The sequence below is a fragment of the Necator americanus genome, chromosome IV (assembly GCF_031761385.1).
Source record: "Necator americanus strain Aroian chromosome IV, whole genome shotgun sequence".
Taxonomy (NCBI): Eukaryota; Metazoa; Nematoda; class Chromadorea; order Rhabditida; family Ancylostomatidae; genus Necator; species Necator americanus.
In genome coordinates this window covers 18,789,464-18,817,299 of record NC_087374.1, presented here as the reverse complement: position 1 = coordinate 18,817,299, position 27,836 = coordinate 18,789,464, and the positions used below count along the sequence as shown (strand labels likewise).

The 27,836-nt window shown below is 41.5% G+C and overlaps 4 protein-coding genes across 5 annotated transcripts; all 4 read right to left on the bottom strand.

The window, feature by feature from the left end:
- Positions 1–37: 37 nt before the first annotated feature.
- On the bottom strand, positions 38–8,427 carry RB195_001843 (uncharacterized protein; the record flags this gene model as incomplete). Its single annotated transcript, XM_064198809.1, has 16 exons — positions 38–187; positions 262–415; positions 475–586; positions 684–751; positions 870–958; positions 1,015–1,083; positions 1,616–1,697; positions 1,752–1,909; positions 2,076–2,259; positions 2,370–2,533; positions 5,091–5,195; positions 5,252–5,343; positions 6,464–6,650; positions 6,828–6,964; positions 7,074–7,215; positions 8,314–8,427. The coding sequence occupies 16 exons, from the start codon at positions 8,425–8,427 to the stop codon at positions 38–40; spliced, it is 2,007 nt and encodes a 668-aa protein (XP_064054690.1).
- On the bottom strand, positions 2,948–3,655 carry RB195_001844 (uncharacterized protein; the record flags this gene model as incomplete). The annotated part of the gene is made up of 1 exon (XM_064198810.1): positions 2,948–3,655. One exon carries the CDS (start codon positions 3,653–3,655, stop codon positions 2,948–2,950), a length of 708 nt encoding a protein of 235 aa, XP_064054691.1.
- RB195_001842 (uncharacterized protein) lies at positions 8,411–10,091 on the bottom strand (the record flags this gene model as incomplete). 2 transcript variants are annotated; one of them, XM_064198808.1, is made up of 4 exons in its annotated part: positions 8,411–8,452; positions 8,530–8,598; positions 8,653–8,771; positions 9,956–10,091. In XM_064198808.1, 4 exons carry the CDS (start codon positions 10,089–10,091, stop codon positions 8,411–8,413), a joined length of 366 nt encoding a protein of 121 aa, XP_064054688.1. The 2 variants fall into 2 exon arrangements, with proteins under 2 accessions (XP_064054688.1, XP_064054689.1); XM_064198807.1 differs by having other exon boundaries at positions 8,440–8,452; positions 8,504–8,598.
- A 2,147-nt stretch (positions 10,092–12,238) lies between these two features.
- Positions 12,239–26,710, bottom strand: RB195_001841 (uncharacterized protein; the record flags this gene model as incomplete). The annotated part of the gene is made up of 23 exons (XM_064198806.1): positions 12,239–12,370; positions 12,475–12,603; positions 12,652–12,759; positions 19,724–19,802; positions 19,902–20,017; positions 20,071–20,160; positions 20,216–20,295; positions 20,991–21,172; positions 21,537–21,642; positions 21,701–21,839; positions 22,113–22,194; positions 22,517–22,599; positions 22,930–22,998; positions 23,452–23,572; positions 23,660–23,822; positions 24,411–24,478; positions 24,555–24,680; positions 25,107–25,191; positions 25,297–25,369; positions 25,424–25,601; positions 25,669–25,742; positions 25,801–25,971; positions 26,555–26,710. 23 exons carry the CDS (start codon positions 26,708–26,710, stop codon positions 12,239–12,241), a joined length of 2,610 nt encoding a protein of 869 aa, XP_064054687.1.
- Positions 26,711–27,836: the final 1,126 nt, after the last annotated feature.

The window sequence follows — 27,836 nt, the reverse complement described above, 5'->3', positions numbered from 1 at the left end:
AGTAATTTTCTGTAACTACGTAATTTGAGTAGAATCCTCAAAAAAAAAAGGCGCGTATCTCTGGCTCAAATTTCGAATCTCCATCGATGGCCAGGATGAAGGTATTGTCAGCCATTTGCTGACGATCTTCGATGCTCAACGGTGAGTCCATAATACGGTGTCCAAGCAGATAATACATATACATAACCTTCAGTACAAACGAAAAGTGGAAATATGATAACTTTCCCAAGCTGAAACGTTATGGTTCGAAGGGAAACCCACTTGGCTCCACCTCTTTTTATGTCTGATCAACTTCTTATCCTTCATGTGGACGAACAGTAACGTACCCGCCGGTAATCTTACCACCATTCTGCCTCCATACGGAGTATTCACCAAGATTCGAGACATTGTAGATCCAGATTCATCAACAAATTCACTGAAAAAATTCAAGTCGCAAACAAATTCACCAAGTCACGAACAAGTGACCAGCATTACCCAGTTAATTCACTGAGCGTGTCAAAAAATGTGTGGAAGAAATAGTTGGGGACACGTTTAGTTATACCAAATTCAGTCTGATCTTCCCAAGCGTCATCGAAAAAGATGTGACCTGCGAAGGATACAGGATTATTCCTTGATGACAGTTGTAGATAGTATGAGATACTAGAACATATTTGAAGGGAAGTCTAAGTTACACAAGAGCAAACCTTCTAGACGAAACCGTAGTTGGTCGACTTTTTTCGTACTTAGTCGACGGGCATGTTCTTCATCAAGTCTACAGCATTATACTTATGAAGCATTAACATATTCGTAAACGCTAACAAAGTCAAGATGGTTCACATGATAACAAATGTAAAAAACTATTAACCATTCTTTGAACGCTCAAATCTTACTTAAGTATACTTCGCAGCATTTGTGCCATCTCCGTTGCTGTTTCGTGCCACATCGTTGCACACATGTATAGAGTTAATGTTCTGTCCACCTAATATCAGCTTGTTATTAACGGCCGAACAAGCCAATGAATTTTTTCTAGCTGACCTCATCATTCCGGACACGTAACTCATCCGATGGATCGCCATGGTCATCATCTATATCCAAAGCAGGCTCCTGAGAAAGTCGAACACTGATAAAACTGACACTGCTCTTTTGTGGGAACAAAGCACAGTTTATTTTCGGAAATTTTGCGCTGTTTTTGCACAAAGAAATAAAGAAAATCAAGACGTATCAAGCATTTCACTAAGATCAACTTAAGATTTAAGCACTGAAACGACCATCTCATTTGACTATTCTTTTGGCAGCTGGTGAGCAACCTATCTTTCATCTCAGACGTCTCCCTCAGCACAACAATTCACTACCAATGGAACAAGAAAGTTGTGCATAACATATATCTCGAATTCGAAAGTATAGTAGGGTCAAAGCGACATGAAGCACGGTGCAGTATGCGGCTTCTCTCGAGGCAGTGCCGTGGAGCGGTTGGGAGCGTACTGGAACAATTGCTAGCGACACCCATCGCTGCAGTTTGCAATGGTCCCACCTCGGTTCCAACTGCTGCCTTCACCGCGCTGTTTCGAGCGCGTACGCAAATGCACCCTGCTTCATGTCGTTTTCCGATTATAAGTGTAGAATTACAATGTACTACCGCTTTGCTTAGCGAGTTGTGGAACACAACTAATGATTGTTCAATACAAAATCCGTTAGAAACGGGTGGCATGGAGTCGACACTGCAACAAAACTCATAGAGTATATTTGGATAAGAAAAGCAGAAAAGTACTCACACTTCATCATATTTATCATACGACTTTTGGCACACAAACTGATACCCGCGGTATGCACCCATTGCTAGCCAGATCATGCAGATGTACCAATCGTCGAACGGTCGTGTTTGTCTTCCCCACTGGTCGCAGCACCATCTCAGACCAAGTTTCGCGAGGAACTTAGAGAAAGGATCACTCGATTTGTGCGCAACCAGAAGATGAAGTCAAGAAAAAACGAAAAAAAAAAACACGAACTAAAGAAAGTGTAAAAATTGATCAGTAGCTACTGCAAAGATATAAGAAAAGTTAAAAATGCAAGAACTAAACGTTATAAGTTAGTATTACCATAGAAATACCGCAGACTCGTTGATTGCAGATAAATGCAACGATAGCATATCCAACGGCCGGGACAATAGTAACGGGATGAAGAATGGAGAATGCTTTCATACCAATGGCGGCAAGAAAGCGTGCGCAACCACGTAACGACAAATTCAAGACAACAATTCCCAACGCAAAGAGAAGTAACTTTCTGCAATTCAAAACCTGCAGGAAAAAGTTTTGATAAGAACAGATATCATAGTATAGAATTGGAAAAAAAAGATGCAGAAGAAAACCGTAAAATATGATCCGAAAGCTCACGTCTGTTTATATCTGAAGCTGTGCGACGTAAGAACATTGAAGAACAAATACGGTTTGACTCGACCTTGCGCCGCATAGGCCATAATTGCGATCACAATGATAATCCTTGTAACTGCTATCACGAGACGCGTGGAAACATTTAGCTTCCTTAGACCGTATTTCACCTTCAAAGGCGGCATATCATAAAATTCACGTAGTATGGAAACCCCATGGAAAACATATGAGATCTGTATTTATTTTTTCTTGTTATGCCAACGAAGTTTAGGTGAAAATTTTTTATTGGCCTGACGTTTCGACAAACTCGTCTTTTTAAAAGGCCTGAAAATAGTTCGAGGTCTTTGATACCATGCATATCCCATCAAACTCCTCCTCTCTCCTCGCCAAACCTCGATATCGTTCCAATTACACCACGCAAGACCTTTAAAAGGAAAACAACTGACCAGTTTCACCTACTAGCGAGGTTGGTAAACCACCGCGTTCTTAACGATTTTCACCAAGGCGAATGAGATCTACGCACTATGCAGTATTCTTAAGTACTGGTGTCAGGATAACGTTAAGGAACCGCATGTGGGGCAATCTTATAGCTCACAGATTGTTACGAACGGCAAGAATTCATTGGTAGTTGATAAGCACTCATTTTTATCATTCATGGACGGATTCCTGACGAAAATCCAGAATACTTCCAATACCTTCCTAGCAGATATTTCTTTCTCGTGCGCTAATATCGTACATTTCACCTCGAACTCATTTCCATCATGCTTATCATTTTTGTGGCTCCCTAACGGTGTCATCGAACTCCCTCGCCTTTTACCAGCCAAATGTTCCTTGATACGCACGTTCAGCATCCTTCCAGTTTCTCCAATATAAATGGCGTTGCACGTTAGGCATTCTATTTGGTAAATAACTCTGATATTCGTGCAATCACCGGTCTTACCGAATGGACAACCAACGCAACATTCTGACACACATTGCCTATCGTAGAATCTATTGCGAACTAACTGTCGCTTGATGCTGTCGTTCGGGATGTTCACCAACACAACATCATCTTCCAGCTGTGCTCGCAAAAGAGTCCGGTTTATAGCAGCAGTTAAGAAGTCAGAGACGAAGGGGATGCACAAAGGAATTCTACCTTCACGTGGGATTTTCACTGTCTTGTGTGTAGTTCGAGATTGGGTGTTAGATTTCGATCTCGAGTAACCGTTTGAACTAGCTGTGCTTGAGGCTAGTTTTAGTGATTCCTCCCGTTCTCTATCCCCTGTGCACATTGCTGTTGCTGTCTTGACCATATTTCGGATAATTGCCTTTTTCATTCATTAGGATGGGCTGGCTTAGCGTTTATCAGTTATCAGTTTTTCGAGCTTTCCTTGCGATACCATTTCACACCTGCAATGCCATTGTTTAGTTTTATTTGAGCATTCAAATAAGGCAGCCAACCATCTCTTGGTTGTTCTCAAGTGAGTTTTATGTACTGTGATCGTTCATTGAGAATTCTAAAGCATTCGTCCATTTCGGATTGCGTTGATATTATAATGAAGCAATCATCGACATAACGGCAGTACATCTGTGGAAGACGTTCTATCACTGGTTGTTCTATTCTGCTCATAAAGCAAACGGCAAGAACTGGAGCAAGCCTTTGGCCCATAGCAAGTCCTCTTATTTGAGAGAAATATTTTCCTGACCATTTAAAAATATATAAAATAAAAAATACCAAAGCACTGGAGGCATCCGTTGATCAGGATCATTATGCGGCCGTGTCTATCTAGCATTTCAAATAACGCTTGTAACGCCTGTTCGTTTTGAACGTTTGTGCACAAAGACGTCACGTCAAATGACTCCATGACACAATTTTGTTCGAATATGGCATTTTTAAGACGTTCAAAGAATTGTGAACTGCTTGATAGATGAGAAGGCAATTTTGGTAGTAGGTGACTCACAATTCTATTTAGAAACCGAGAGATACGGTCTGGTGGTCTTTCTACACAACTTGTTATTGGCCTTATTTTATGTCTCCGTTGACATTGAGCGTAGGTCGTTACTTGAAAGCTTATGAGTTTGAGTTCTAATTATAGATTACGGAAACGAGCGTGGTTCCGCTCATCTTCCCCTATTCATCCTCCAAAATGGTGAGGGAACCGCTATAGGTACGTTAGATACGTTAGAACGTCCCCCCCCCCCCTTCCATAGTCAGGTCAAAACGACATGAAGCACGAACAGTTGCGTAAGCGAATGCGCTCAAAGCGGTGCAGTGGGGAAAGCGGTTGGAATCGAGGTGGAACGGTTGCGAACAGCAGAGCTGGGTGGCAATAGCGGGGACTTTTACACTGTTCCAACCGCTACGCTCCACCGTGGCGCTTCGAGAGCAGCCGCTTATGCAACTGTCCGTGCTCCATGTCGGTTTGACCCAAGTATACACATTCTGCTCCCCTCAGCAGTCTAGTCATTGGTTTCGTGGACGTAGCGCGTCAAGGGTGCTGCGTTACAACTGATTTCGTTGGAAAGAACGCCGTCTTCCACACCGCTCTCTTTTAATGACGATTAGGGGAGGATGAGAGTAGCCACACCCGTTACCGTGATCTATTACACAACCCGAACTCCTGGTTTACCCTGCGGTTTTCGTGCTGCGTAAATTTCTTGATACGCTGTCCTTAAAATAGAGAATAAAACAAACATAATAGTCAGCATGGAAATACTTTGGTTACCAGACAGGAGCGAATTGCATACCTGATATAGCTCATGAAATATTGTACCCGAGTGTCTCTTACCCACCCATGATTCCCAAAAACCAATTGAAATCGAAAACAAACCAAATGGCAGGACCCACACACCCTGAAATAAGATAGCCTCGCGCAAATTTTTGAACAAGAGTTTGAGAAGGAGCATGCCTGAAACGGTGTTTCCATCACATTCCATAAGTAGGTAGCACTAAAAAGTGCTAGGAACAGTAGCAAATGAGGCAGGGTGGCCATCGATAAGACTAAAACAAAAGACGGACATAAAATGAAGGTATCACAGACTTGTGATGCTGTTGCGAGGGCACTGCGCTTGAAGGCATCACCCCACGAATCTGAGGTGGTACGAATTTCAGGTGGAGTATTCGTATACGGGATCGTAGATTAAGGACAGGAGGGTGATTCCGTCCATTTCTTCCTAATTGCCGTAAAAAACGGCCCGGAAGATACGACTTCGAGCGTTGCGGCGCGCTATTTTCTACGAGTTCGATTGGGGGGCGCCAGCCGTGTGCACAATCGCATCTTCCGGGCCGTTTTTTTACGCAAATTAGCAAGAAATGGACGGAATCACCCACCTCTCCATAATCTACGATCCCGTATACGAATACTCCACCTGAAATCCGTACCACTTCAGATTCGTGGTGTGATGCCTTTAAAATGGTGCGGATATCCCGGTAAATGTGCCATCATATGGGGATACGCACGCGGTCGCATCGCGCTGGGCCTGGCTCGGTAGGACAGTAACGTGATGCTAAATCGCTATCTGCGGATACGTGCTTTTGTGTTGCTATAGCGCCACGCATATGGATCATAGTTCCACTTAGGCTCTTCAATTGCTGTTACCACAGGGATAGTAGGATTAACTCTTTACGTGAAGTACCAACGACGTTGAACCGAACTTCTGAAGTAACTACAAACTAACTAAACAAACAGTGAACCGAAGGTATTACCCCAAAAGTGCTGAAAAGCACTTATTCGGGGATAGCGCTCTAGGAACACTATTGCCCGCTCGAACCAGGCGCGGCGCAACGCATCCGCTTGCGGTATGCCCATACGATGGTCCAAATGCGGACACTCGTGGCACGGAATGATCTCATTTCGCAAGCCGATTGGAGCTGGACAGGGCTCCACCACTAGCGAAACAACCTACACAATTGCACCACAACTTAGGTTGTTTTGACTCGCCTGGATATTTTACTACATGAAATAACTCATGACGTGTAAGAAATCAGAATTCGAATTTCGCCAGTAATTTCTAGCTTTATTTTTCTTGCGGAGTATCTGTTTCTTATATCTATGCCTCACGAATTCAAAAACAACCTATTAGAAATTTCGGAGAAAGAGAAACCTCCTAACATAACCTACTCATTCTTGTCCCAAATGAGCGTCCAGATTTGAAAGTGCCAGATATTGTGGACATGAGTCGTTGTATAGCTGTGATTATGGGGAAACATGCACATAGACACAAACACCGAAACAAATCCAGCTGTGGGAAAACAGTGAAGATAAGTAGCGACAGTCCCAATGCGCGAAGAGACTCAAGGAAGACAAACTAAACAAATTGGACATCTCGGTATTCAAATGGTTTGTATGTTACAAAACGAGGAAATTTTCGTGAGTCATAAAGCTGTTCACACGCAATATTAAATATTATAATATTATTAATTTATTAAATATTATAATATTATTATTATTAAACCTAAATGTTCAACAATAGAAAAAGACTTACTGCAAATCTGACTCTACCAGCTCTATCACCGCTATGGAAACGCATTAAGGACCTGAATACGGTTAGCACATCCGGAACGCATTGAATTAACATAAGGCTTAAGTACATAGCGGCTACAGCACGTGGAGTACGTTCTACTGCAAAGAAGACGCGATAAACAACAGCAAAATAAAAAAAAGAGGAAGGAAAGAAGGGCAGAAAGGGAGAGTTACCACCGGAAAATTTTAAACTAACTACAGAACTAACCAGCAACTTTGCTGCACCTGCGGGCGTATGGATCTGATATATACTTTTTTTCCCAGAGGTTTGTAGCAAGTATAAGTATCCAGATTTTTGAAATTGCTGCACCGAGCGTTAGAGATGTGTTGCATACGAGGAACAGCATCAGCTGAAAAATTGTAAAGTTGGAGTTTTTGGTACTCAACCACATTATATTCGATAAATCTTCAATGTTTCCCAGCACACTGCTTATAGTCGATTCAAAACGTAATGAAGCTTGGTGGGGTTGCGTATGGGGTGCAGTGAAGCACAGCGATTATGATCGAAATAACTCATAACATGGGGTCCTTTACTAGCACCACTCATCGCTACACTTCGTTGTGGCCCCATCGTGATCCCAACCGCTTTCTTCACCGCGCTGCTCGGGGCGCAGCCGCTTAGGCAACTTCACTTAGTTTCGCAGTGTTTTGACCCGAGTAACTATGACTTCGTAACTGCGTTGTAACTATGTCCTAGCTATACATTTAATTATGATGTGGTTTACGGTGTATTCACTCCTGAATGGTTCTATTTCGTTTTTGGAACTTCCTACTAATAAGCTACAAATCTGAGTATGGCCTATTTCAAATCTTCAACATGTCTTCCAGTTCTTGCACAGTCCAGTCTTGGAATTATTGGATATATAATATTGGAATGGAATTAGCAATGATTCCACTCCGATCGCAACCGTTGATGCACCAGTCACCAACCCACCAGTCGGCTACGCAATTGCACCATGCATCAGGTTGTTTAGACCCGAATATACACCTAATACTTTTCCTCAGCGTTATTTATTGTAAGGGATAACTCGAACATCGTGATGTGAGCGTGCTTTACTAAGATCTTTGTTGCGAGGCCAAGAAAAGGGACACTCAATGGCGCCCTTGTTTCTCGAAGTGAATCATCAAATCATTCAGGGCCCTAGGGCGCCCTTATTTCTCGAAGTGAATCATCAAATCATTCAGGGCCCTAGGGCCTAAGCATTAGTCTTAGGGGATCTATGAGATGTGTACTAAAGTTATTAAGAGAAAAAAGAAAGTTAGAGCGTCGGGAAATAAGGGCGCCACTGAGTGTCCCCCACTCCTCCCCCACTCCCAACTACATTTTTCCTCTTTCTTCTACTTCTTTCCAATCCGCACATATTTCTTCTTTTTGCGTTTCCAGTATCAAGCGTTCTAAATCCCAGCTATCACCAAACTAGTTATCTGAACTGTATTTTCAATCTTACCTTCGTTGTTTGGAGAGACGTGATCATCCATGGTGTTAGTGATGGTTTCTCCAGACTGGCTCTTTTGTGAGAACGAAATGCATTCCAATGACGGTCGTCATCGGCGGACGACATTATCGCCAGATATCAGATTAGTTTTCTAAGAAGAAAAATAAGGATCGGGCCTAAAGGGGATAAAATAGGAAAACACTTCGGAGCTAGAAAATAAAAATGCACTGTGAAGGAGATTCGCAGAACATTAGACCGGTGATTGACCAGGCTGGTCACGACCACAACGTCGAGCACCTAAGGTACTGTAGATTTTAGAAACCACCACTGAGCACTTTATATTTTACTCACAGTGTGCATATTATTACTGCCGTGTTTATCCTCGATTGCATTTAGATCCCATTTTAAAGGTGCAGCAGAATGAATCCTTCGACCTTGTGAAGTGTAGTCATTTTCATGGAAAGAAATAGCTGAATAATTGTAGGGTCAAAACGACATGAAGCTGCATGTGAATGCATGCGTACATTTGGTTATCCATGTAAGACAAATCCCCTAATTTTATCTATAGTTGGGAAGAAAGAGCTAACTTGAATGTTTGTGCATAAAACTGCGAAGTGCACTGCCTCCTTCGTTTTTGTCGCCGCGTTGTGACTGGATCAAAAAATTTTAATAAGCGGATTGTACACCAATCAATGGAATCAATGGAATTGCTTCCTGAGTGGATTGCTTTAGTAGGTGACTTATCAATATTTGACCATATTACCCCGCGCGGCGAGTGTTCGTACGTCACAAAAGTAACGTGAAATCTATTCCGAGTGTTATCTACCACCGAGATCGATATTCTCTTGTGTGTTTGTAAAGTTTACATGAGATCATTGACCTTTTGTATCCAGTTGCTCCTGTTACAAATGTAGAGTCATTAAAAAACCGGAACAATGTCGAGACAAATATCTCCATCCCAGATATGCTGCGATTAAAACATTGTCGTAGAAATAAGAAAAATTAGTGTTTCTCCATGAATTAATTTATGGTATTTACGCTGTCCAACTCGCTCGACATACGAACATACGAACAGTGAGACATACGAAAATGAAGCAAACATGAATGAAGTAAACGAGTGGTACAAGGTACCACGTAAAACATGCTGCATAAATTCAAAAGTTGGAACCATAAGCCTTTTAGAGGAGACAAAAGAATAAAGTAGACATAAAAGCAAGAAAAAGCACAAAAATGCAACTTTAAAAGGGAGGGGAAAAAAGACAAAATAATCAAGACAAGGAAATAAAACAAAACAATATGAAAGTGAGACGGTAAAAGTAGAACGGAGAAACAAGACAAGTAAGGCAGAGATGATCCAAAAGAAGAAAGGAAATAAAAATACAATTTAAATAAGGAAAACAATGCAAGAGCAAATGGAAAAACGAGAAGAAAACTGGACAGAGAAAGAGCAAAAGATGTTAGCTATGCAGATACTTGAAGTGAACGTGGTTAGCTGTATGATAAGGATCAGAAAGCCCAAGTTCCAATTTCATTTCTTACTCAGTTTGAAATTCGGAGATCATACTTCCTTTCTTGGATTAAAGTTCGTTTGTGATATTCTCCTCGTTTTCTTAAGGTAAGAGTACGTAAAACATTGTAAGGCACTCATTTCTACCTTTCTTTAAGCTTATTCCTCTGAGAGAGAGTGGATTGTTGATGGTGGTTTGTGAGTTCGGCTCGGTGCAAGAGCGTTGATGACGGGTGGTGGCTTCCTGATAGCTTGTTGATGACGGCTGGCGTTGCCAGACCATAGAGTGGGTGACTATAGACTTAGGGTTTTTAATACCCTATTTGAACAGACAGAGACGGTGGTTCAGTGGAATTAATTTATTATATAAATGCAGGTAAATAGAACAGATGTAAGCAATGTGATCGACAGAATGAGGGGGCAGAGCATTGTCTGCTGCTTTCTTGGACCGTACAAGTGGTTATTCCACGAAAATAACCATAACAGCGAACGGTGCTTTATTCCATGCCCCTTATCTATCATCGGTGTCGATGATACCCCCAAAGCAGTGGGGTAGAGCTACCGGTTCGGATCGCGGTGGGACCATGGCGAACTGCAGCGATAGGTGGCGCTAGTAAAAGTCCTCTTCGATCATAGCCGATATGTTCCACCGTGTCGCTTTGAGCTTCATGTCATTTTGTCCCGAGTGTACCCGCCCACAGTAGCACTGCTCACACTTAACGCAATTAAGCATTTGAGTATACGTTCTGGCCACATAACAGCTATATAACTTGTGCAGTCAATGCGGAAGTTCCACTGTTATTGCAAAAGGATGTTGTTGTTCAGGACACTGCCAACGCTCAACTCATGTAGGTCAAATGCCTGAAGGGAGCTTGCATTCTTTGATAATAGACCCTGTTTTTAAGCTAAACTGCAGGACAGGTACTCGGCTCACTCGGTGTCGATAAACAGTTTGCGCGAGACGTCTAGCCTCCCAGGACATAAAGTAATGACGAATGAATGGATTCTTTGTGAGTTCTCGCTGTAGATGGAGAAAGTTGGGCATAATTGTGTTAAGGGAGGCGAAGATGCGGAAACAATCCCAGCAGCTGCAGTTAAGAACCGAAGAAAGAGAAAGAACCGGAGTTGTGGCGCTAGTGGTTGCTATCGGAATGGGACCATTGATAACTCTGGATTCGGAGTGGAGTTGACAACGGTCCCAACATGATTGAAACCGCCATCTCAGCCGCACTGCTTGCTGCATCGCACTTCAGGTCGTTTAGACCGAGCGCACATAGTTACTGATTTCGATTGAATGCGAATGCAAAGCATGAGGAAATCCGTGAGAAAATCTAGAAATGGAGTTGCAGGTTCTGGGATCTGAGGTAGTTCTGCCCACCTCTCCCTAATCGTCGTGAAAAACGCTGGAACCGCTCTAGTGCCTATGAGGTACGTTATATCCCTTCTCCATGCACCCATTACGGTCCCCTCAGAAGCCTATTCATTCGTTTTAGTAGACCAGCGTTGTGAGAAGACATGACTATCTTCGACCGCTCGCACTTGGATGCAGCGCGATCACAAAAGTGGCGCGTTGCAACTGAAATCGGCCGTCTTCCACCCCGTTTTTCACGACGATTAGGGAGAGATGAGCGGAAGTACGAGCCGACAATTTACAACCTCATCTCAGGTTTTTCCAGCAGATTCCCTCGTCAGATTCGTGGTATGCTGCCTTTTACATAATCGTTTCTCCGTAAAACTACTCGTCCATTTCGACAGTCACTTTGGCACATTCTCTGCGTCTTTCGAAAACCTGCTGCTTTTCTTTTCTTTGCTGAGGAAAAGAAGAATGTGATAGAACTTTATTACAAATAATACAGTAAAGTGGTAAATTGTTAGAGGACGAAAATACTCACTCTTATATACCTACACCATCACAGATGATAACTTTAAGATGCGCTGAAGCGAATAAAAAAAATACAAGTAATATTCTTATAACTACCCATTCATTATCACAACTACACTCCACTCCTACCAACGTTGGTATTGCATAAACTTCTTTTCCAGAATTTTCGTCTGAAATTTTCTTAAAAAAAGTAACTTTCGATGTGTATCATTGAACTAATTCATGACGCATTTAAATAATCCCGCAAAGATTCCTTGGTCGGAATGAAAGATTGCCTTTGCGATAATCACAACCCCTAGCATCTAACTAACGCAGTTGTGCCATCGCACCGTATGTAAAACTACGGAACTAGTGGAACTGAAAAGGAACTCAAAAGCTCTACAAGCTATATATAATATCTACCATAACAGGAACAACTGTATTTCCATAGAAAAAAAAACAGCGAAAAAGAAGAAAAGCGTAGGAAGGAAGACTGGTGATATTGGATATGTGAGCGATGAACTCCAGAGATAGCACAGTTTTAAGAGAATACAACAATAAATAATAGTTTAGTCATCGTCATCGTCGGTAACAGGTTGCTTAAGCTCTCTCAGTCGATTACGGTATTGCGTGATTTTATTATGTTGATCAGCGAGAAGGACTAATAGATCTTCTTGCTCGGATTTCAGAAGAGCCAGCTCCTGAGACAGAATTCTATGGGTACAAGCACCACAAAAGATCAGACAATATAGTATATGCGAGTAATATCGAAAAAATTATTTCAGAAACAAAATCCAAAACTCACATCTTTTCCGCCAGCTCCATTTTCTAACACTTTCTCCTCCTTTTTTTCTTCATTCTCAGTCGCTAGCTGTGCTTCGGCCGCTTCCGCCCTTGCTTTCCATCCTGCGCAATCGCTCGCGTATTTAGCCATCTAGAAAGCTGTCTAGGCTTCGAATATCTTCAAAGTGTAATGCACTACCGATTTGCTGTGTTCCTCGAAAGCTTGGTACCCGTATGCAAGCTGTTGTTCAAGTTGTTGTACTTGTTGTTGGAGGCATGTCACCGCCGTTTCGGTCGGATTAGGTAACTGAAAAAGTATATAATGTAGTGGAACATGAACGCTCAATAATAGGTCACCACTTCGCTATGATTTATTCATACTTGTCAATAAAAGGCTGTTTATTTAACAAAGAAAGCAATAATTTCCCTATTTCTTAAATAACTGCTCTTTGTAACGCAGTACTTTGTCCCATATGTTCTTTTCTACTTTTGTGATATTTTTGTTTTTTTGTTTGACAACGAAGATTACTTGCTTAATCGGCGGGAGAGTGTTACGCCAGGGTCAAGCGGATTTGGGATGGGATTTTCCTGGGGGTCGTAGAGACAGAAGGTTACTAGGGAAGGAGGTCGAAAGTGAGTGTGCTGTGGGCAGTAGTGAATGAAGGATAACATGGTAACTAGAACAAAATATTATGTAGTATTAGATTATTTCATGCATTATAAAATAAACAACACAATAAACAATAAATAACAACAACACAAAACAATAAATAATATTAAATGATTGCATAAAAACAAAATGCTATATTTATTTTCAGGCGTAGGACAGTACAGAAGCTCCAACATTTTGTTTTGAAAATGTGCAACGAGTTGAATAACAATGGGACGACGCACGTTCGACACTCCGCTGAATCGATTTTTTGGAAAATAGATAGAAACCTGAAATCACTTCTAAAAGTAATTCTATATACTTTCAGCAGTTTTAAAATGGATTTAATAGAGTTTAATTATCAAAATTTAATGCACATTGTTATGTCTGGGAGATCGCGAATAGCTCTGTGACAGGAGGACCAACAGAAAAAATTCAGGTAATTTTTCAGAGAAGAAGGTTCGTCCTACAAATCAGTCTTTTCGCTGTTTTTCCCACCTTCTGGTCTTTCGGAAATGGGACCAAATTTAAAACTTTCCGACTTTTTTTGGATTAGTTCCACCTAAATTTTGAGTAGAACAGATACTACAGGAAGAAAAAACTTTGCACATAGAAGTTTCCTTAGTCCCTTTATCCGAATAAGTGGGTGATTTTTTAAAACCCCGCCTTCTGGAATGGAAAAACTGAAGTCCGAATTTTTGCTCTCATGCCTAAAAGTGTGTGACCTTGAATAAAATCCAATAACTCAGAGTAACTTAGAGCAAAGGAAATCTTCCAGTATGTTGTAGGCGAGGATTTTCTCTGTCAGATTTTCACTCTATCTATCAGATGCTTTATCAAATTACTCGTGAGGTTCGCCGTTCTTCCAAATTCTTGGGCAAAGATGGGAGAAATGCGTTTCACATCTTTGTCCCACAAAAATTCCAAGAAAAAAAAAAGAAACTAGGAGTTGGGAAAAAACAACAATAAGACTGATTTGTAGGACGAACCTTCTTCTCTGAAAAACTTGCTGAATTTTTTCTTTTGGTCCTCTTATCATGAAACCATTCGCGATCTCACAGACATAACAATGTGCACAGAATCTGAGCTTTTTTGGTCATTCAACTCTATTAAATCCACTTTAAAACTGCTGAAACTACATAGAATTAAATGCTCCATCTTTTAGAAGTGGTTCCAAGTTTCTAACTCTATTGAAAAAGTTTGAATAAACGCGGTGTCGATCCTACGTCATCCCATTGTCATCTTGTAGGAACAGAATATTGATTTTTTCGGCTTTTTTTTCCGTCGTTCTTCTCTAATACGACCTATGCACCTGACTCTTCTCTTTTTTATCATATAATGTGCTTTAATCAGTATTTAAAGGTATTTCACAGACTTTAGAATAAAAATGCAAATATTTTAATATTAATTGATTTAATACCAATGTTTCAACAACATTTCAGCAAATTTGTTTCTTCTGCTCTGTTAGCTACCAAATTTCACATTTGTCTATATTCCCCGGTTAATTTTCGATTTTGGTTTTTCGAAACACACGGAATTTCCAATATATTGAATTGGCACCAGTCGAGAACTATCGCAAGAGCGAAGAGGAGAAGAAGAAGGAAAGGGGAAAGGATGCGGAGTCGAGTCCTATTCGAGAGGGTCGAGTCCCATCACAACGCTTGAACTCGGTCGTCTTCGCCGGCGTGTGTCGTCCTTCAACATATCCGAGCCAGTCCTGTTCGATCTTCAGCTAGAGTTCGCATCGAATCTACATATCCGTCGTTACTCCATAAACGGCGGAATTTTACGTCTAGACTAAAGTGGCTGTCAACGCGCAGTGTTTTCAGATCTTTCACCACCTCCCTCCAGAACTCTTACGACCAAGGGGCCTTTCCCAATCCCGATCTAGAGCATCATTAGGACCACTTGAAAGAAGACGATCAGACAGTCACCTCATAACGTGACCAAAAAAGCGAAGACGGTTTTCCGTGACTACTGCAGAAGCCTGGGCAAGACGTTGACTTTTTTACGGGTCATCCGCCGGCACACCACGTCCACTTCCGAGTAAAATTCTTCGTTACTGCATACCATCGACCAAAAGTAGCCTATCAGCCTATCTTCTAAACAGCTTCCATGCAGCCAAACTTCTCCATCACTGTCGACGGCGCCGCCCAAGTCTGCGATCCATGCATTATGATAGGGGAATTGCGGATAGGTTGACTCGCAGCTTGACTTCGTTGGCGATGGGGTCGACCACAGGCACTTGGTCAATGAGCTGAATGAGGAGTTAGCTTTAGCGCATCTTTGCTGAATATCTCTCTCGTAGCTGCCATCGTTTTTCAGCATACATCCCAAATAACCGAACTCATCCACGAGTTCTGTAGGGTGTCCGTACATCCTGATTCCCGTTGAGGGTTTCGAGCAGACCCACATCTGCTTGCATTTATCAAGGGTCCAGTCCGTAGGCTGCAGCGAATTTCGATACAAGGTTAACAGCATGTTGTAACTTCGCGCTGCTAGAAGCGAATATTACATCGTCGGCGTACTCGAGATCCACCAAGAGACGTGCAGCAGGTGCTAAAATGACACCGGTAGGACACTGTTCGATTGCTCATTATGTCATCTACGGCAAAGTTGAACAGAAAGAAGGCCGCCACGGTTCCTTGTCTCACTCCAGTTTCCACTTCGAACGGTGTAGTACATCCAGCTGCTGTTCGTAGCGCAGCAGTTGTTCTTCTATGCACGTCGTTTATGAGATGTACGAATTTCCCTCGAATTCCATCGGCGCGAAGCGCATTGATAAGGCGGCCGCTGTGAAGAGAGTCGAAAACGGCTTCAGGTAGTCAAAGAAGGTTAACTGTGGAGGCTTCAAATACCGCTGCCACCCTTCAGTCACTCTCCTCACAATAAACACTTGATCAATCGAGATCAGGGCGAAAACCGGCTTGCTCGTCACGGGTGGTTTCTTCGTGATGTCGATCCAGGACAAATAGCAATGATATTCCTATGTAATTCCTAGGTTTTGTGAGGAATAGCTTCCTGTGAAAGAAATTATAATACCGTGTCTCCACGAGTCCGATATCCTTTCGTCAATCAATATTGAACAGATGATCTTCGTCACTTCACAAAGCCCAGAAGGAGAAAGAGATTTCAGCATTTCTGCGCTAATTCCATCGTCTCCGCTGGATGTTCCATTCTTCATTTTTTGAATATAGACTAGAGCCCTCGACTCCGACGGTGGCTATTTTCTGTCCGTGTTGTATGTCTGCCTTTGGGCGTGCAGAAACTGACGGCGCTTGTCGGTTTAACAAAGTGTGAAAATCCTCCCTCCAGATGGGAAAGGTTGCCTCCCTGACAGCGACTCTGTTGGCTGTGTTCAGGACAGGCGAACACCTCTTCATCTTGCCGCTATACTGACTTAGCAAAGTATAGGATTTTCTTGGGTTCTTATCCTCCCCCGCCTTCTCAAACCCTTTCACTCTTGACATCCATTCGTTCTCACGACTACGTTCCAGCTGACGACGCAACTTTCCCAGACGCGTCTATTGGTTGAAGTCACCAGTAGTGCGGCAACACATTCAGAATTGTACGTGGATATTGTCTCCGTAGATGCAGATGCAGACATGAATTTCTTCCTCGGTGTCGAAACCGCTCGCGTTTTCTTTGCCGCGTCCTGAATACATTTAGTGAAAGGGTCAGCGTCATCCACCCTTTTCCTGGTCCAATATTGATCGACCCTCTTTGGCAGGACTTATTTGTGCATTCCTCGATTTTCAGACCTGCCAGTCGAGCTTCGGTTGATGTTCAGCTCCCCGACACCTTTTCTGGAACCGTACCATAAAGCTGAGAAGAACTGAGCGGTGGTCGAAATCGAATGCGACGACCCAGACAGATGTCTGACTGAGGAATGTTCTTCGTCAGAACGTAATCGAGCTGAAGCTTAAAGAGTCGGCATCTTCCGTTTTTGCTGCTTTTCTGCCGTTAATGGTGTTGTCCCACTGCCAAGTGAGCTGATGGCGTCAACGATTTCTCTTGAACGTTGATGCAATGATGAGGTTCGTCTGCTCACAAAGGTCTATCAGGCGATTTCCGTTGTCCGATGTTTGCTCCAAGGAACTTGTATACGCGACAATGAAGATATTCCTGAAAATAGTTCGAGGTCTTTGATACCATGCATATCCCATCAAACTCCTCCTCTCTCCTCGCCAAACCTCGATATCGTTCCAATTACACCACGCAAGACCTTTAAAAGGAAAACAACTGACCAGTTTCACCTACTAGCGAGGTTGGTAAACCACCGCGTTCTTAACGATTTTCACCAAGGCGAATGAGATCTACGCACTATGCAGTATTCTTAAGTACTGGTGTCAGGATAACGTTAAGGAACCGCATGTGGGGCAATCTTATAGCTCACAGATTGTTACGAACGGCAAGAATTCATTGGTAGTTGATAAGCACTCATTTTTATCATTCATGGACGGATTCCTGACGAAAATCCAGAATACTTCCAATACCTTCCTAGCAGATATTTCTTTCTCGTGCGCTAATATCGTACATTTCACCTCGAACTCATTTCCATCATGCTTATCATTTTTGTGGCTCCCTAACGGTGTCATCGAACTCCCTCGCCTTTTACCAGCCAAATGTTCCTTGATACGCACGTTCAGCATCCTTCCAGTTTCTCCAATATAAATGGCGTTGCACGTTAGGCATTCTATTTGGTAAATAACTCTGATATTCGTGCAATCACCGGTCTTACCGAATGGACAACCAACGCAACATTCTGACACACATTGCCTATCGTAGAATCTATTGCGAACTAACTGTCGCTTGATGCTGTCGTTCGGGATGTTCACCAACACAACATCATCTTCCAGCTGTGCTCGCAAAAGAGTCCGGTTTATAGCAGCAGTTAAGAAGTCAGAGACGAAGGGGATGCACAAAGGAATTCTACCTTCACGTGGGATTTTCACTGTCTTGTGTGTAGTTCGAGATTGGGTGTTAGATTTCGATCTCGAGTAACCGTTTGAACTAGCTGTGCTTGAGGCTAGTTTTAGTGATTCCTCCCGTTCTCTATCCCCTGTGCACATTGCTGTTGCTGTCTTGACCATATTTCGGATAATTGCCTTTTTCATTCATTAGGATGGGCTGGCTTAGCGTTTATCAGTTATCAGTTTTTCGAGCTTTCCTTGCGATACCATTTCACACTTGCAATGCCATTGTTTAGTTTTATTTGAGCATTCAAATAAGGCAGCCAACCATCTTTTGGTTGTTCTCGAGTGAGTTTTATGTACTGTGATCGTTCATTCAGAATTCTAAAGCATTCGTCCATTTCGGATTGCGTTGATGTTATAATGAAGCAATCATCGACATAACGGCAGTACATCTGTGGAAGACGTTCTATCACTGGTTGTTCTATTCTGCTCATAAAGCAAACGGCAAGAACTGGAGCAAGCCTTTGGCCCATAGCAAATCCTCTTATTTGAGAGAAATATTTCCCTGACCATTTAAAAATATTGCACTGGAGGCATCCGTTGATCAGGATCATTATGCGGCCGTGTCTATCTAGCATTTCAGATAACGCTTGTAACGCCTGTTTGTTTTGAACGTTTGTGCACAAAGACGTCACGTCAAATGACTCCATGACACAATTTTGTTCGAATATGGCATTTTTGAGACGTTCAAAGAATTGTGGACTGCTTGATAGATGAGAAGGCAATTTTGGTACTAGGTGACTCACAATTCTATTTAGAAACCGAGAGATACGGTCTGGTGGTCTTTCTACACAACTTGTTATTGGCCTTATTTTATGTCTCCGCTGACATTGAGCGTAGGTCGTTACTTGAAAGCTTATGCGTTTTAACCAGGCTGGGGAGGTTCGGTGTTTCTATTTTTAACCTGCTCAGGAATCTTTTCTCAATCCCAGCAGCCTTACCGACGCTCATCCAAACATGGTTCAGACGTTTATATTGTTCAGCAAACTCTTTTTCTGTAACTCGGCGATAAATACTATTATCCATCAAATGCCGTTCTGTTATTTCCCGATCTAGTGTTTGTGGCATAACTACAAACTCTCCTCCCTTGTCGCTCACAATAAACAACATGTATACAACATAAATACACTTTCAAATGCCGAGGTTTCAAGAAGAGAGGACTTGGAAATAGTCAGTAGTATTTGTCTGTCGATGTGTCATTGTTGATTCGTTTGGTCTGAACTAAGGCTGTTGTGCATCGAAGTGTTCAGACTAAGTTAAGAAACTTATGGGATAACCTAATACTTGTTGTACTATTCAAATTCGAAAATGGTGGCTGCTTCCTAAAGAACCTTGGAAATATTGATGACCCGAAGAAGCAAAGTTTCCTGTGTTTCTCCAGTGAGAAGCAAGAATTAGCGGATAATAGGCTATGTTTTTGAGGCAGTAGAACAAAGAATTGCATGTCAAAATTGTCTAACACGATCTTAAATGGGCAACGAGTGATCACCAATTTCACTTGAACGTCAGAATAAGCAAGCAGTTCCGCTATCCTGGATAGTTTGTGTGCTGTACTACTAACAATACAAATTTGGAAACAGGTGAAGAAAATCATTAAAGGAAGAAAATGTTCAAAGAAAAATGAAAAGATGTATTGGGCTCATTACCTGCGCTAACTGGTATTGCTGCCATTGTTCCGCCCACTGCTTGTATTTCCCGGCTTCCGCACGCCATTGCTCATTAACCCTAGAAAGAATGGCATTTTGAATACAATTGTTCTAAATAACTGTACAAAATAAATAACTAAGTGAACAGTTAGAAATGTACTCGTTGTATACAGTATACCTGTACATCTCCTGCATCTGTAACTGGATAGCATCATTTTGAACGCTGAGAGCTCGACTTTCCTCGAGCTTCTTTTTCACGTCTTCTAGTTCGCGCTCTATTTCAGTTTTGTCGCTCTAGAACTCACACAGTTTTAAATAATCTAAATAGTGTGGTGTGTTCAACGCACCGCTTGTTTCAGTTGCTCAATTTGCGCCGCTGACCTTTTGGCTTCCTGCTTGAGGATTGCGATTTCCTCGTCTTGACGTTTAATGAGGTCCTACGTTAGGCAATAGCTTATCTCTTTTACTTGATAATAAAACCGTAAAGCCAACCTTAAAGGACTGAATGATGCTGTCATTTGAAGCAGTTCCGTTAAATTCGCCAGTTGGTTTTAGCATCTTCAACAGCTGAGCTGAAATTCATCCACTAAAGAACACGATTTTTTATCTATCAGATGTTTGGCTACATCTCATATCCACTGAAATTCTGAGACAGTATAAATCTTAATCTACAATACAATAATAATTTAAATGAAAAAAGAACTGAAATGAATTCAAAGAGTTGGAAACGTCATCTATACTGGAAGTGCTAAAGTCCACACAAATATAGTCTCCTTTAAGATATACAGATAGTTTTAACATGGTTTTTTATTACTTCTGTGAACCAGTCGTCAACAAAATCTACATTAGGTTAATTTAATTTATAGTTTATATTAAGTAAGCTTACATTATGAGGCGACAAGGTTTCCGCATTAATATACCATAACAAAGCGCGTTTCTTGCGGTTTTAGGTATAGTTGAGCCAAAACAACATGAAGCACGGACCAGTTCCGCAAGCCGCTGCGCTCGAAACGGCGCGGCAGAGCGTAGCGGTTGGGATCCTGGAAGGATCTTCGTTACCGCCACCCATCCCTCCACTTCGCCATGGTCCCACCTCGATTCCAACCGCTGTCTCCACCGCACCGTTTCGAGCGTGCAGTCGCTTACGCAATTGTCCGTGCTTCGTTTCGTTTTGACCCAACTATATGGTGTGCGAATTTTATAAATGTTGAAGATAAATAGAGCAGAATCATAACATGATAAGAAACACCCCAAATTTGTGGCTCACCTTCTGATGCCTTGAACATCTTAATGAAGTGATAATCCAAAAACAATTCGTTCGGAGTCTTTGTGAGAGGTTGCGGCTTCTGAGCAGCTCGAACAAACTGTTCTGTTCGAGACAATCCCTCCACGGCTCCGATAACTACCTCTCGGCCAACTCTCCTATCTACGAGTTGTTCGAGAGAAGTCCTGTAAACATAATTATAACTCTGTTTACAACATCGACCGTGATAGGACAGGTTGGAACATAGAAAAACAAGGTTTTATGTAGCGGTCGATACAGTTTGTTTGTGAAGAGGACTCTCCTGCGTAACTTAGCAATTCTGACATGATCACGTATGTAAAAGAACAACAATATTTATTAGGACCTTGATTTCAGCGACGATTTTCTTCCAAGCCTAACTAGCTATTTAGCCTATTAACTAGCTAATTGAATTTTTACTCAGGGAAAAACTTTGTGAGAATCTTCCTTTGAGAAATTTCCTTACTCTTCTACGACGTTCATTTATCTAATGGAAGTTGGCTAAACCTTTAAAATAATTTGATAACTCACTTTGCGTCAACATCTTCGACATTTTGCAAACAAACCAACAAAAGGAAAGCCATAAGGCCTTTCAGAACTTGTTGTTCACTTTCTGTTCCTTCACCGCAATCATCCACTACAAAGAGTTTTTTTTTTACATCAGAAGAGTCTTGAATGAAAACACCATATATTACGTATTTGTGTTGTCAGGTACTGTAGATTGTCTTCATTTTCAATGAAACCCACAACAGCAGCAGGACAATTGTTCAGCCATGTAGACAGCAACATTAACACACCAGCTCGCATTTGCACCCTACGGTTACCCATGCTTACCTGTAAGAATGAAAATGATGAGTGCGAAAATTGGCACCTGACTAAAGTAATGCAATTTGAATACATTGCTGATATGATAACTCCAGCATGGCACTTAATGTTTTTTTTTTACAGTTTTTTTTAAATTGGCAATAGCAAATTCAAAAGAAACTAAAGTTAAAAAAAAAAACAATTCGTAATCGTCAGGACTACACAATGACCCAGAACATTCGCTGAAACGTTTCATGCTGATAATAAACATATTCTAGAAATCTCGGACATGAAGCAACTAACCAGAAGATTAGAAACATGTTTAAGCAACGATATCGGAGGTTGGTCGATGGTAGTCGACAGTTGCACTCGCAGTAACTGGTCGCTGAACACTATACAATCAGATATTGTTTCAAACAGGGACCATCACACTGTAATTTGGGAATTCGTAGAGGCAGAAATGGAATTTCTTTACACTAATACATGTGCAGATTTCAAGACCTCATTGAGCCGTCATGCACCAAAGAGTTTACCCGAGAGCAGCGGGGAAACGCGTTCAAATAACTTGATGTCCCGATTTCTAGGATGGATTCTAGTACCGGAGCTCCCAACTCTGTCACACGAAAGCAATAGAAATGAAAGGTAATGTGCATGTTCAAGTGCGTAGACTCAGTGACTCCACATCCTATATTATCATAGTAGCTCACCTGAGATGTTCCACATCAAGCAGACAATACAGAAGCGACACACAACCAAACCAGCACTGGACAGACTCGCCGGAAGTTATGGCCTGGTATAGGAAATATAATGCCAATCCACATTCAATTATCGTTATTGTCAGAAAAACCGGCCAAAGGGAGACCGTAGCTAACCAAATAAGCAAAAACTACTTAACAACATGTAACCTTCACACCCAGATTGTTTTATTCTATTTCAATATTCTTCCAGAGTGCTCTAATCCCTTAAAAGCATAGTTGAATCCGCTCTCATAAACTGAATCGGATAAAATCTCTAGACTCATGCATAGTGATCTAATAAATAACATTAATTTCAAATGGGAACATTCAACCTCTGCTAATCTCTCAAACTCGTTTTGAAACGTAACAAAAAAGTGATATACCTGACAAATGAGAGAACCAGTTGAAAGTGTGGTTTCTGGTTGAGATGCTGGAAGCAAGGTTTCGATAACCTGAGAAAATGAACAATTTGTAACCGATTTGAAGGCATCATCCCACGAATCTGGGATGGTGCGGGTTTCAGGCGGGTGATGCCCATACGGGGTCGTAGATTGTGGGGAAGAGGGTGATTCCGTTCATCTCTCCCTGTATCAGTGTAAACGGACGACGCCGGAACGTTGTTTTTTTATGACGGCTTCTCATGCAATGCGCATTCATCACAGTCCAAAACCCATTCGGACGAATCGCAAATTTGATTGATTGGTTGATTTGTCCGAATGGGTTTTCGACTTTTCGATGGTCGTTCGTTTACACTGATACAAGGAGAGATGAACGGAATCACCCTCTTCCCCACAATCTACGACTCCCTATAGGCATAACCCGCCTGAAACCCGTAACACCCCAGATTTGTGGGATGATGCCTTTAATTCAGATTGCGATATATTTTGAAAGAGAAATCAATATACTTTCGCTTTGCCGAACTCATTATCGTGTAAATACGATAGGAAGCAATAGAATACAGCACATCGCATTTTAAACGGCTGTTTTTCAGCTGTCATAGATATCAGCAGTACCACGAGTGATGTTCTGAAGAAAATTGGGGTCATAATGCTGACATCGTAGGTGTAAAACAGTCTGTTTAAAAAAGTACAGATAAATAGCACCTCTACCTACCTAGTGACATTTTCACTGGTTATTAGGGTCGTGCTGGCAAAATATTCTTGATTCGTGTAATTTCCTCTGATTGCTTCGGCTACTGCTATGACGGTTTCTGTCAGTACTTCTATTGGCAGTCCTAATTCGGACAAAAGAACTCGGCACAATTCAGCAAGCATTTCTGAACGTTCAACGTGTATGTAGAGAAAGACGCGGAAAGCATTTTCTAACACATCGCGAACAATTCTTATTCCTGCGCGGCTGTGTTTTGTTCTCAGCCAGATTCATACCGAACGTACATGGCCGTTCATACATTTGCAAGTAATAAGGACTTTTTGGTTGCTTCGATGACACTAGGAGGACAGTATGTCGGTTTGAGAAGGAGTTCTTCGTCTTGTGAGCCTAATAAATCATAATAAAATAAATAAATAACTATATATGCAATAGGCGAATGACCTTTAGGACTGCTTCTCAGGAACCATTAGAAAAGACAAAAAAATCTTCCTTCTGGTACGTTAGTAATGGAATGTTGGGCAAAATACTTAGATTATGGGATAGAGAAGAGTTAACCGTCCTGCTTTACAGAACTATAAAATTTGGAGAACACACCTTTTTACCTTTGTAAACGTCTCTAGATCCTAAAATGACAGGGCTAAAGGATTCTACTATCCTTTCTTAGTCGCATTTAAAAGCACATTATGGTCAAAAAAATGTCTAGAAAAGTCTAGACAAAAAATAGTAAAATAATCATAACAGCACAAAAGCATACTGGTGTGATGAAGAGCCTTTTGTGCGGCGTGTGTATTTGTGACAGAGTTGTCAGGACTGACCAAACTCCTAGAAAAGCAAATTTCAGGTAGCTCTATGCAATTTGTAGTGAATGTAGGAATGAAAAACAACACAATAAATTTACCTAATAACCTGTAGAAGAAAGATTATATTCGCAGTTCGTTGCTTAACCCACTCCCCGTTGTCGGGTTCGTCTTCTTCATTTCCATAAAGGAAAGCATTCAGAACAATTCCAAGGCGGGAAATCAAGCTAAAACGTAGCATCTATGATGTAAGCTTGATGGAAACTTACAAACATAGAGAGGATATTGGTTTCTCAACATCCAGACTTTATGACCTCTCAAAATACGTGACGAGAAAATACCTCCAAAGTATTCTCTACTCTGCTCAATCAAATGTTTTACGAAAAAGAACTGTTTAAACAGGATAAACAATTAGACAAAGAAAAACCCTTCGGCTTTTTCGAAGTTGATAATTATTCACCTGAAGGGTACTAAAGTCAATTATGAATAGAGCGTTATTAAACCAAATACTTCAATGACGTTAAGAAAAGAGATTTGTTAGATTATTGCATTTGACTGATTATTGTATTTATTGTTAGATTTGTTACTGAAACAGAAAATAAGTGGCTCCAAAAATAACAGAGATGTCAGAGAATAACCAAGTAAATATTCACTTGTTTTCTCGAAAGAGCTGCTGATTCATGGCATTCTTCCTCAATAGGTTCAGAATCACGAACAAGCAGTCCTCAATTATGATGCCTGCAATTCAACCTTTACGGGAGTTTTTTTTCTCCTTTTTTTATCTTACAGAAAAAAAACCTCCGAATATTTTACAGAAAACAACAAATCTATATAGAAACATACTATCGAGAGGCTCCGTATCGATAATGTCCAGCAAATGAACAAACGCGTTTTCATAGGCAAGAAGTTGCTGAATCTGAGACCAGAAAACGATGGTTTTGCCAAACTGATGCATAGGAATGAAATTTACCTGCGCATTTGATCTGCTCAGCTCACAGAGCATCAATACTGCCTCATTACGGACTACTTCACGCCGATCGTGAACAATATCCACAAGATGAGGTACTCCTGTAGGCTGCGCCATCACTGCTGTCTGTACTTCCGGACCGCGGTGACGAAGCAGAGAGGTCAGAAGTTGGATTCCTACTCTAAAATCATGAAAATCTGCAAATTCTCCCCTCAAAATAAAACTTCATTAATAAGGATACGCTATACCTTCGCACAGTTATGTCATAATCATCTATAGCCGCTAGGACCGAAGGAATAAACACAGATTTTTTAAGCATGACCTAGAAGGGAGTGAATAACAACAAATGAATGGGAAATGAATAGAAGATTATAGTTAACCTCTGCAAGGCGTTCTCCAAGCTCATCGTCATCGGTGTTTTCATCGTCACTGCTAAGAACTGCGACCAGAATTTCGAGTGTAATGGCAATTATTTCTGGGTTCGATCGTTCCTTTTCTAACACATCCATGTAAACATTCAATCCCATGGTTCCAACAGCTAATCGAAGTTTCTGTACCAAGATAGCTATGCAAAACAAGAATTTAGCTCGACCTCCACACAGAGTTCTTCCTATAGAGTAATACTTCGGTCCTCTGACCAATCTCCAACCACCTTTCTATTTCTAGAAGTTTCATTTCTTTTTCACTTTTCAAAAGACAAAACGGTATCTAGGCATAGTGCTAATTAATAGTGACAACATCAAACTCACAGAATCAAGAACAGAAATAACTTCTTCCTTTTTTCGTCAGAATATACGCGGTAAAGAAGTGTTCAGATAAATGAACGGAACTCCCATAGATGTTACGATCGAATTCAAAAGAAGAAATTCAAAATGTACGGAACTCTGTTCTACACACAAAACCCACTCCAATATAAGATTCATCCACGACTTCTGTCGTGGCTCAACTTCTCAGTAAAAAAAGATTATCGAAACAATTACGTTGCAGAAGGTGAAGCATAGAGTTGTGTTGTATTCAGTATAAAGTATCACGTAGGAGTGAAGACAATGCCTACTTCTATTAGCAAGAGTCGAAAAAAGAAACAAGCGTTCACGTCCAACTCCTACTGCAAGAAGAAAGCAATTTTTTCTGTACCTTTGCCATACTTCTCAGTGCTCGCAAAGCATCTCTTCGATCTTCCAGAGCTGTGCATGTCTCAGCCCTTTCCACCATTTTCTCGACGATCTCGGCGCCATCTTCCTCCTCGGATTCTACTCCTCCACCACCAAAGAAGCTGCGAAAATAAGCCATACCTAAGACTAAGAGAATAGAGCAGTTCTCGATGGTAGAACTGAATTTATTTCGCATGCCATGTAATCGACTAGTGTGTGAACAAAGAAACTGACGTCACGTCAAAAAGTGTAAGGGAGAAATTAAATGGTACTTATGAAGGGATCTTGAGAGGTTCTGTGGGGAAAAAAGACGAAAATCCCCCAAGTCCTTAGACATTAAATGCGCAACTCCACGTCACTCAAAACTCTCTTCATCGCAGTATAAAAGTCACACCTCGCTAAAGTGGATGGCGTTGAATATATTGTTCTGTGTGCAATTACACATTGTGCAGGAACTTACAACATAACAAAGTAGTATTTTCTGGTTTTGAGTTCTTCGTCTTTGAGATCTTCCCGTGCTTGTCAGGCAAGATTTGTTCCTCGTAAGTTTTTTTTAGTTTATGTGTCAATTTATTCGGCTCCTCCATGTTATTTTTGTTCATTCGCATGCACGTCTTTCTTGTGGTTTTCTCTTCAAACATACATATGTCCTCCAGTGTATGCGAACATAAAATCATCCCTATTGTAATTCCCCCATTTTCCTTCTTCTTTACGTTTCCTTGCACGTCATTTGCTGTACCTTTTGTCATCCTTGTATATGATCATGCGAACCATCGGATGCTACGGAGGGGACAAGCCACTAAAACACAGAGGGGCAGACTTTGCTTCGGCGGTCGCGTCGCGGCGCGGTGTTGGAGTGCAGCATACCATCACAACTGAGCTGGTTTGTAGAGGTATGTATTGAAAACAACCTGGGAAAGTGTATATCATATTTCATCCTTCTTCAATCAGGTATGCCATAATGCGCAAGTTCTGCGTCAGTTGTCATCTTATTCGTCAGCTGATTGCTCGCAAAACAGAGACATTTTGTTTTTTTCAGAGCCTCTCTAGTTTTGTTTGCAGGCACAGCTCCAGTCTGATTTGTAGCGTTGTAATTTGTACCTATCCACACTTATCTGTATCTCGGAGGGGTGGTTAGGGTGTATCTATACCACATTTTAGTAGCTGTAAGCTACATGTAAAACCTCTAAAACCTATGCCCAGGTTTCAAGGACTCGACCTCTGTAGCTTTGGTTCGCACACTTTTGCCTATTTCACGGGAGAAT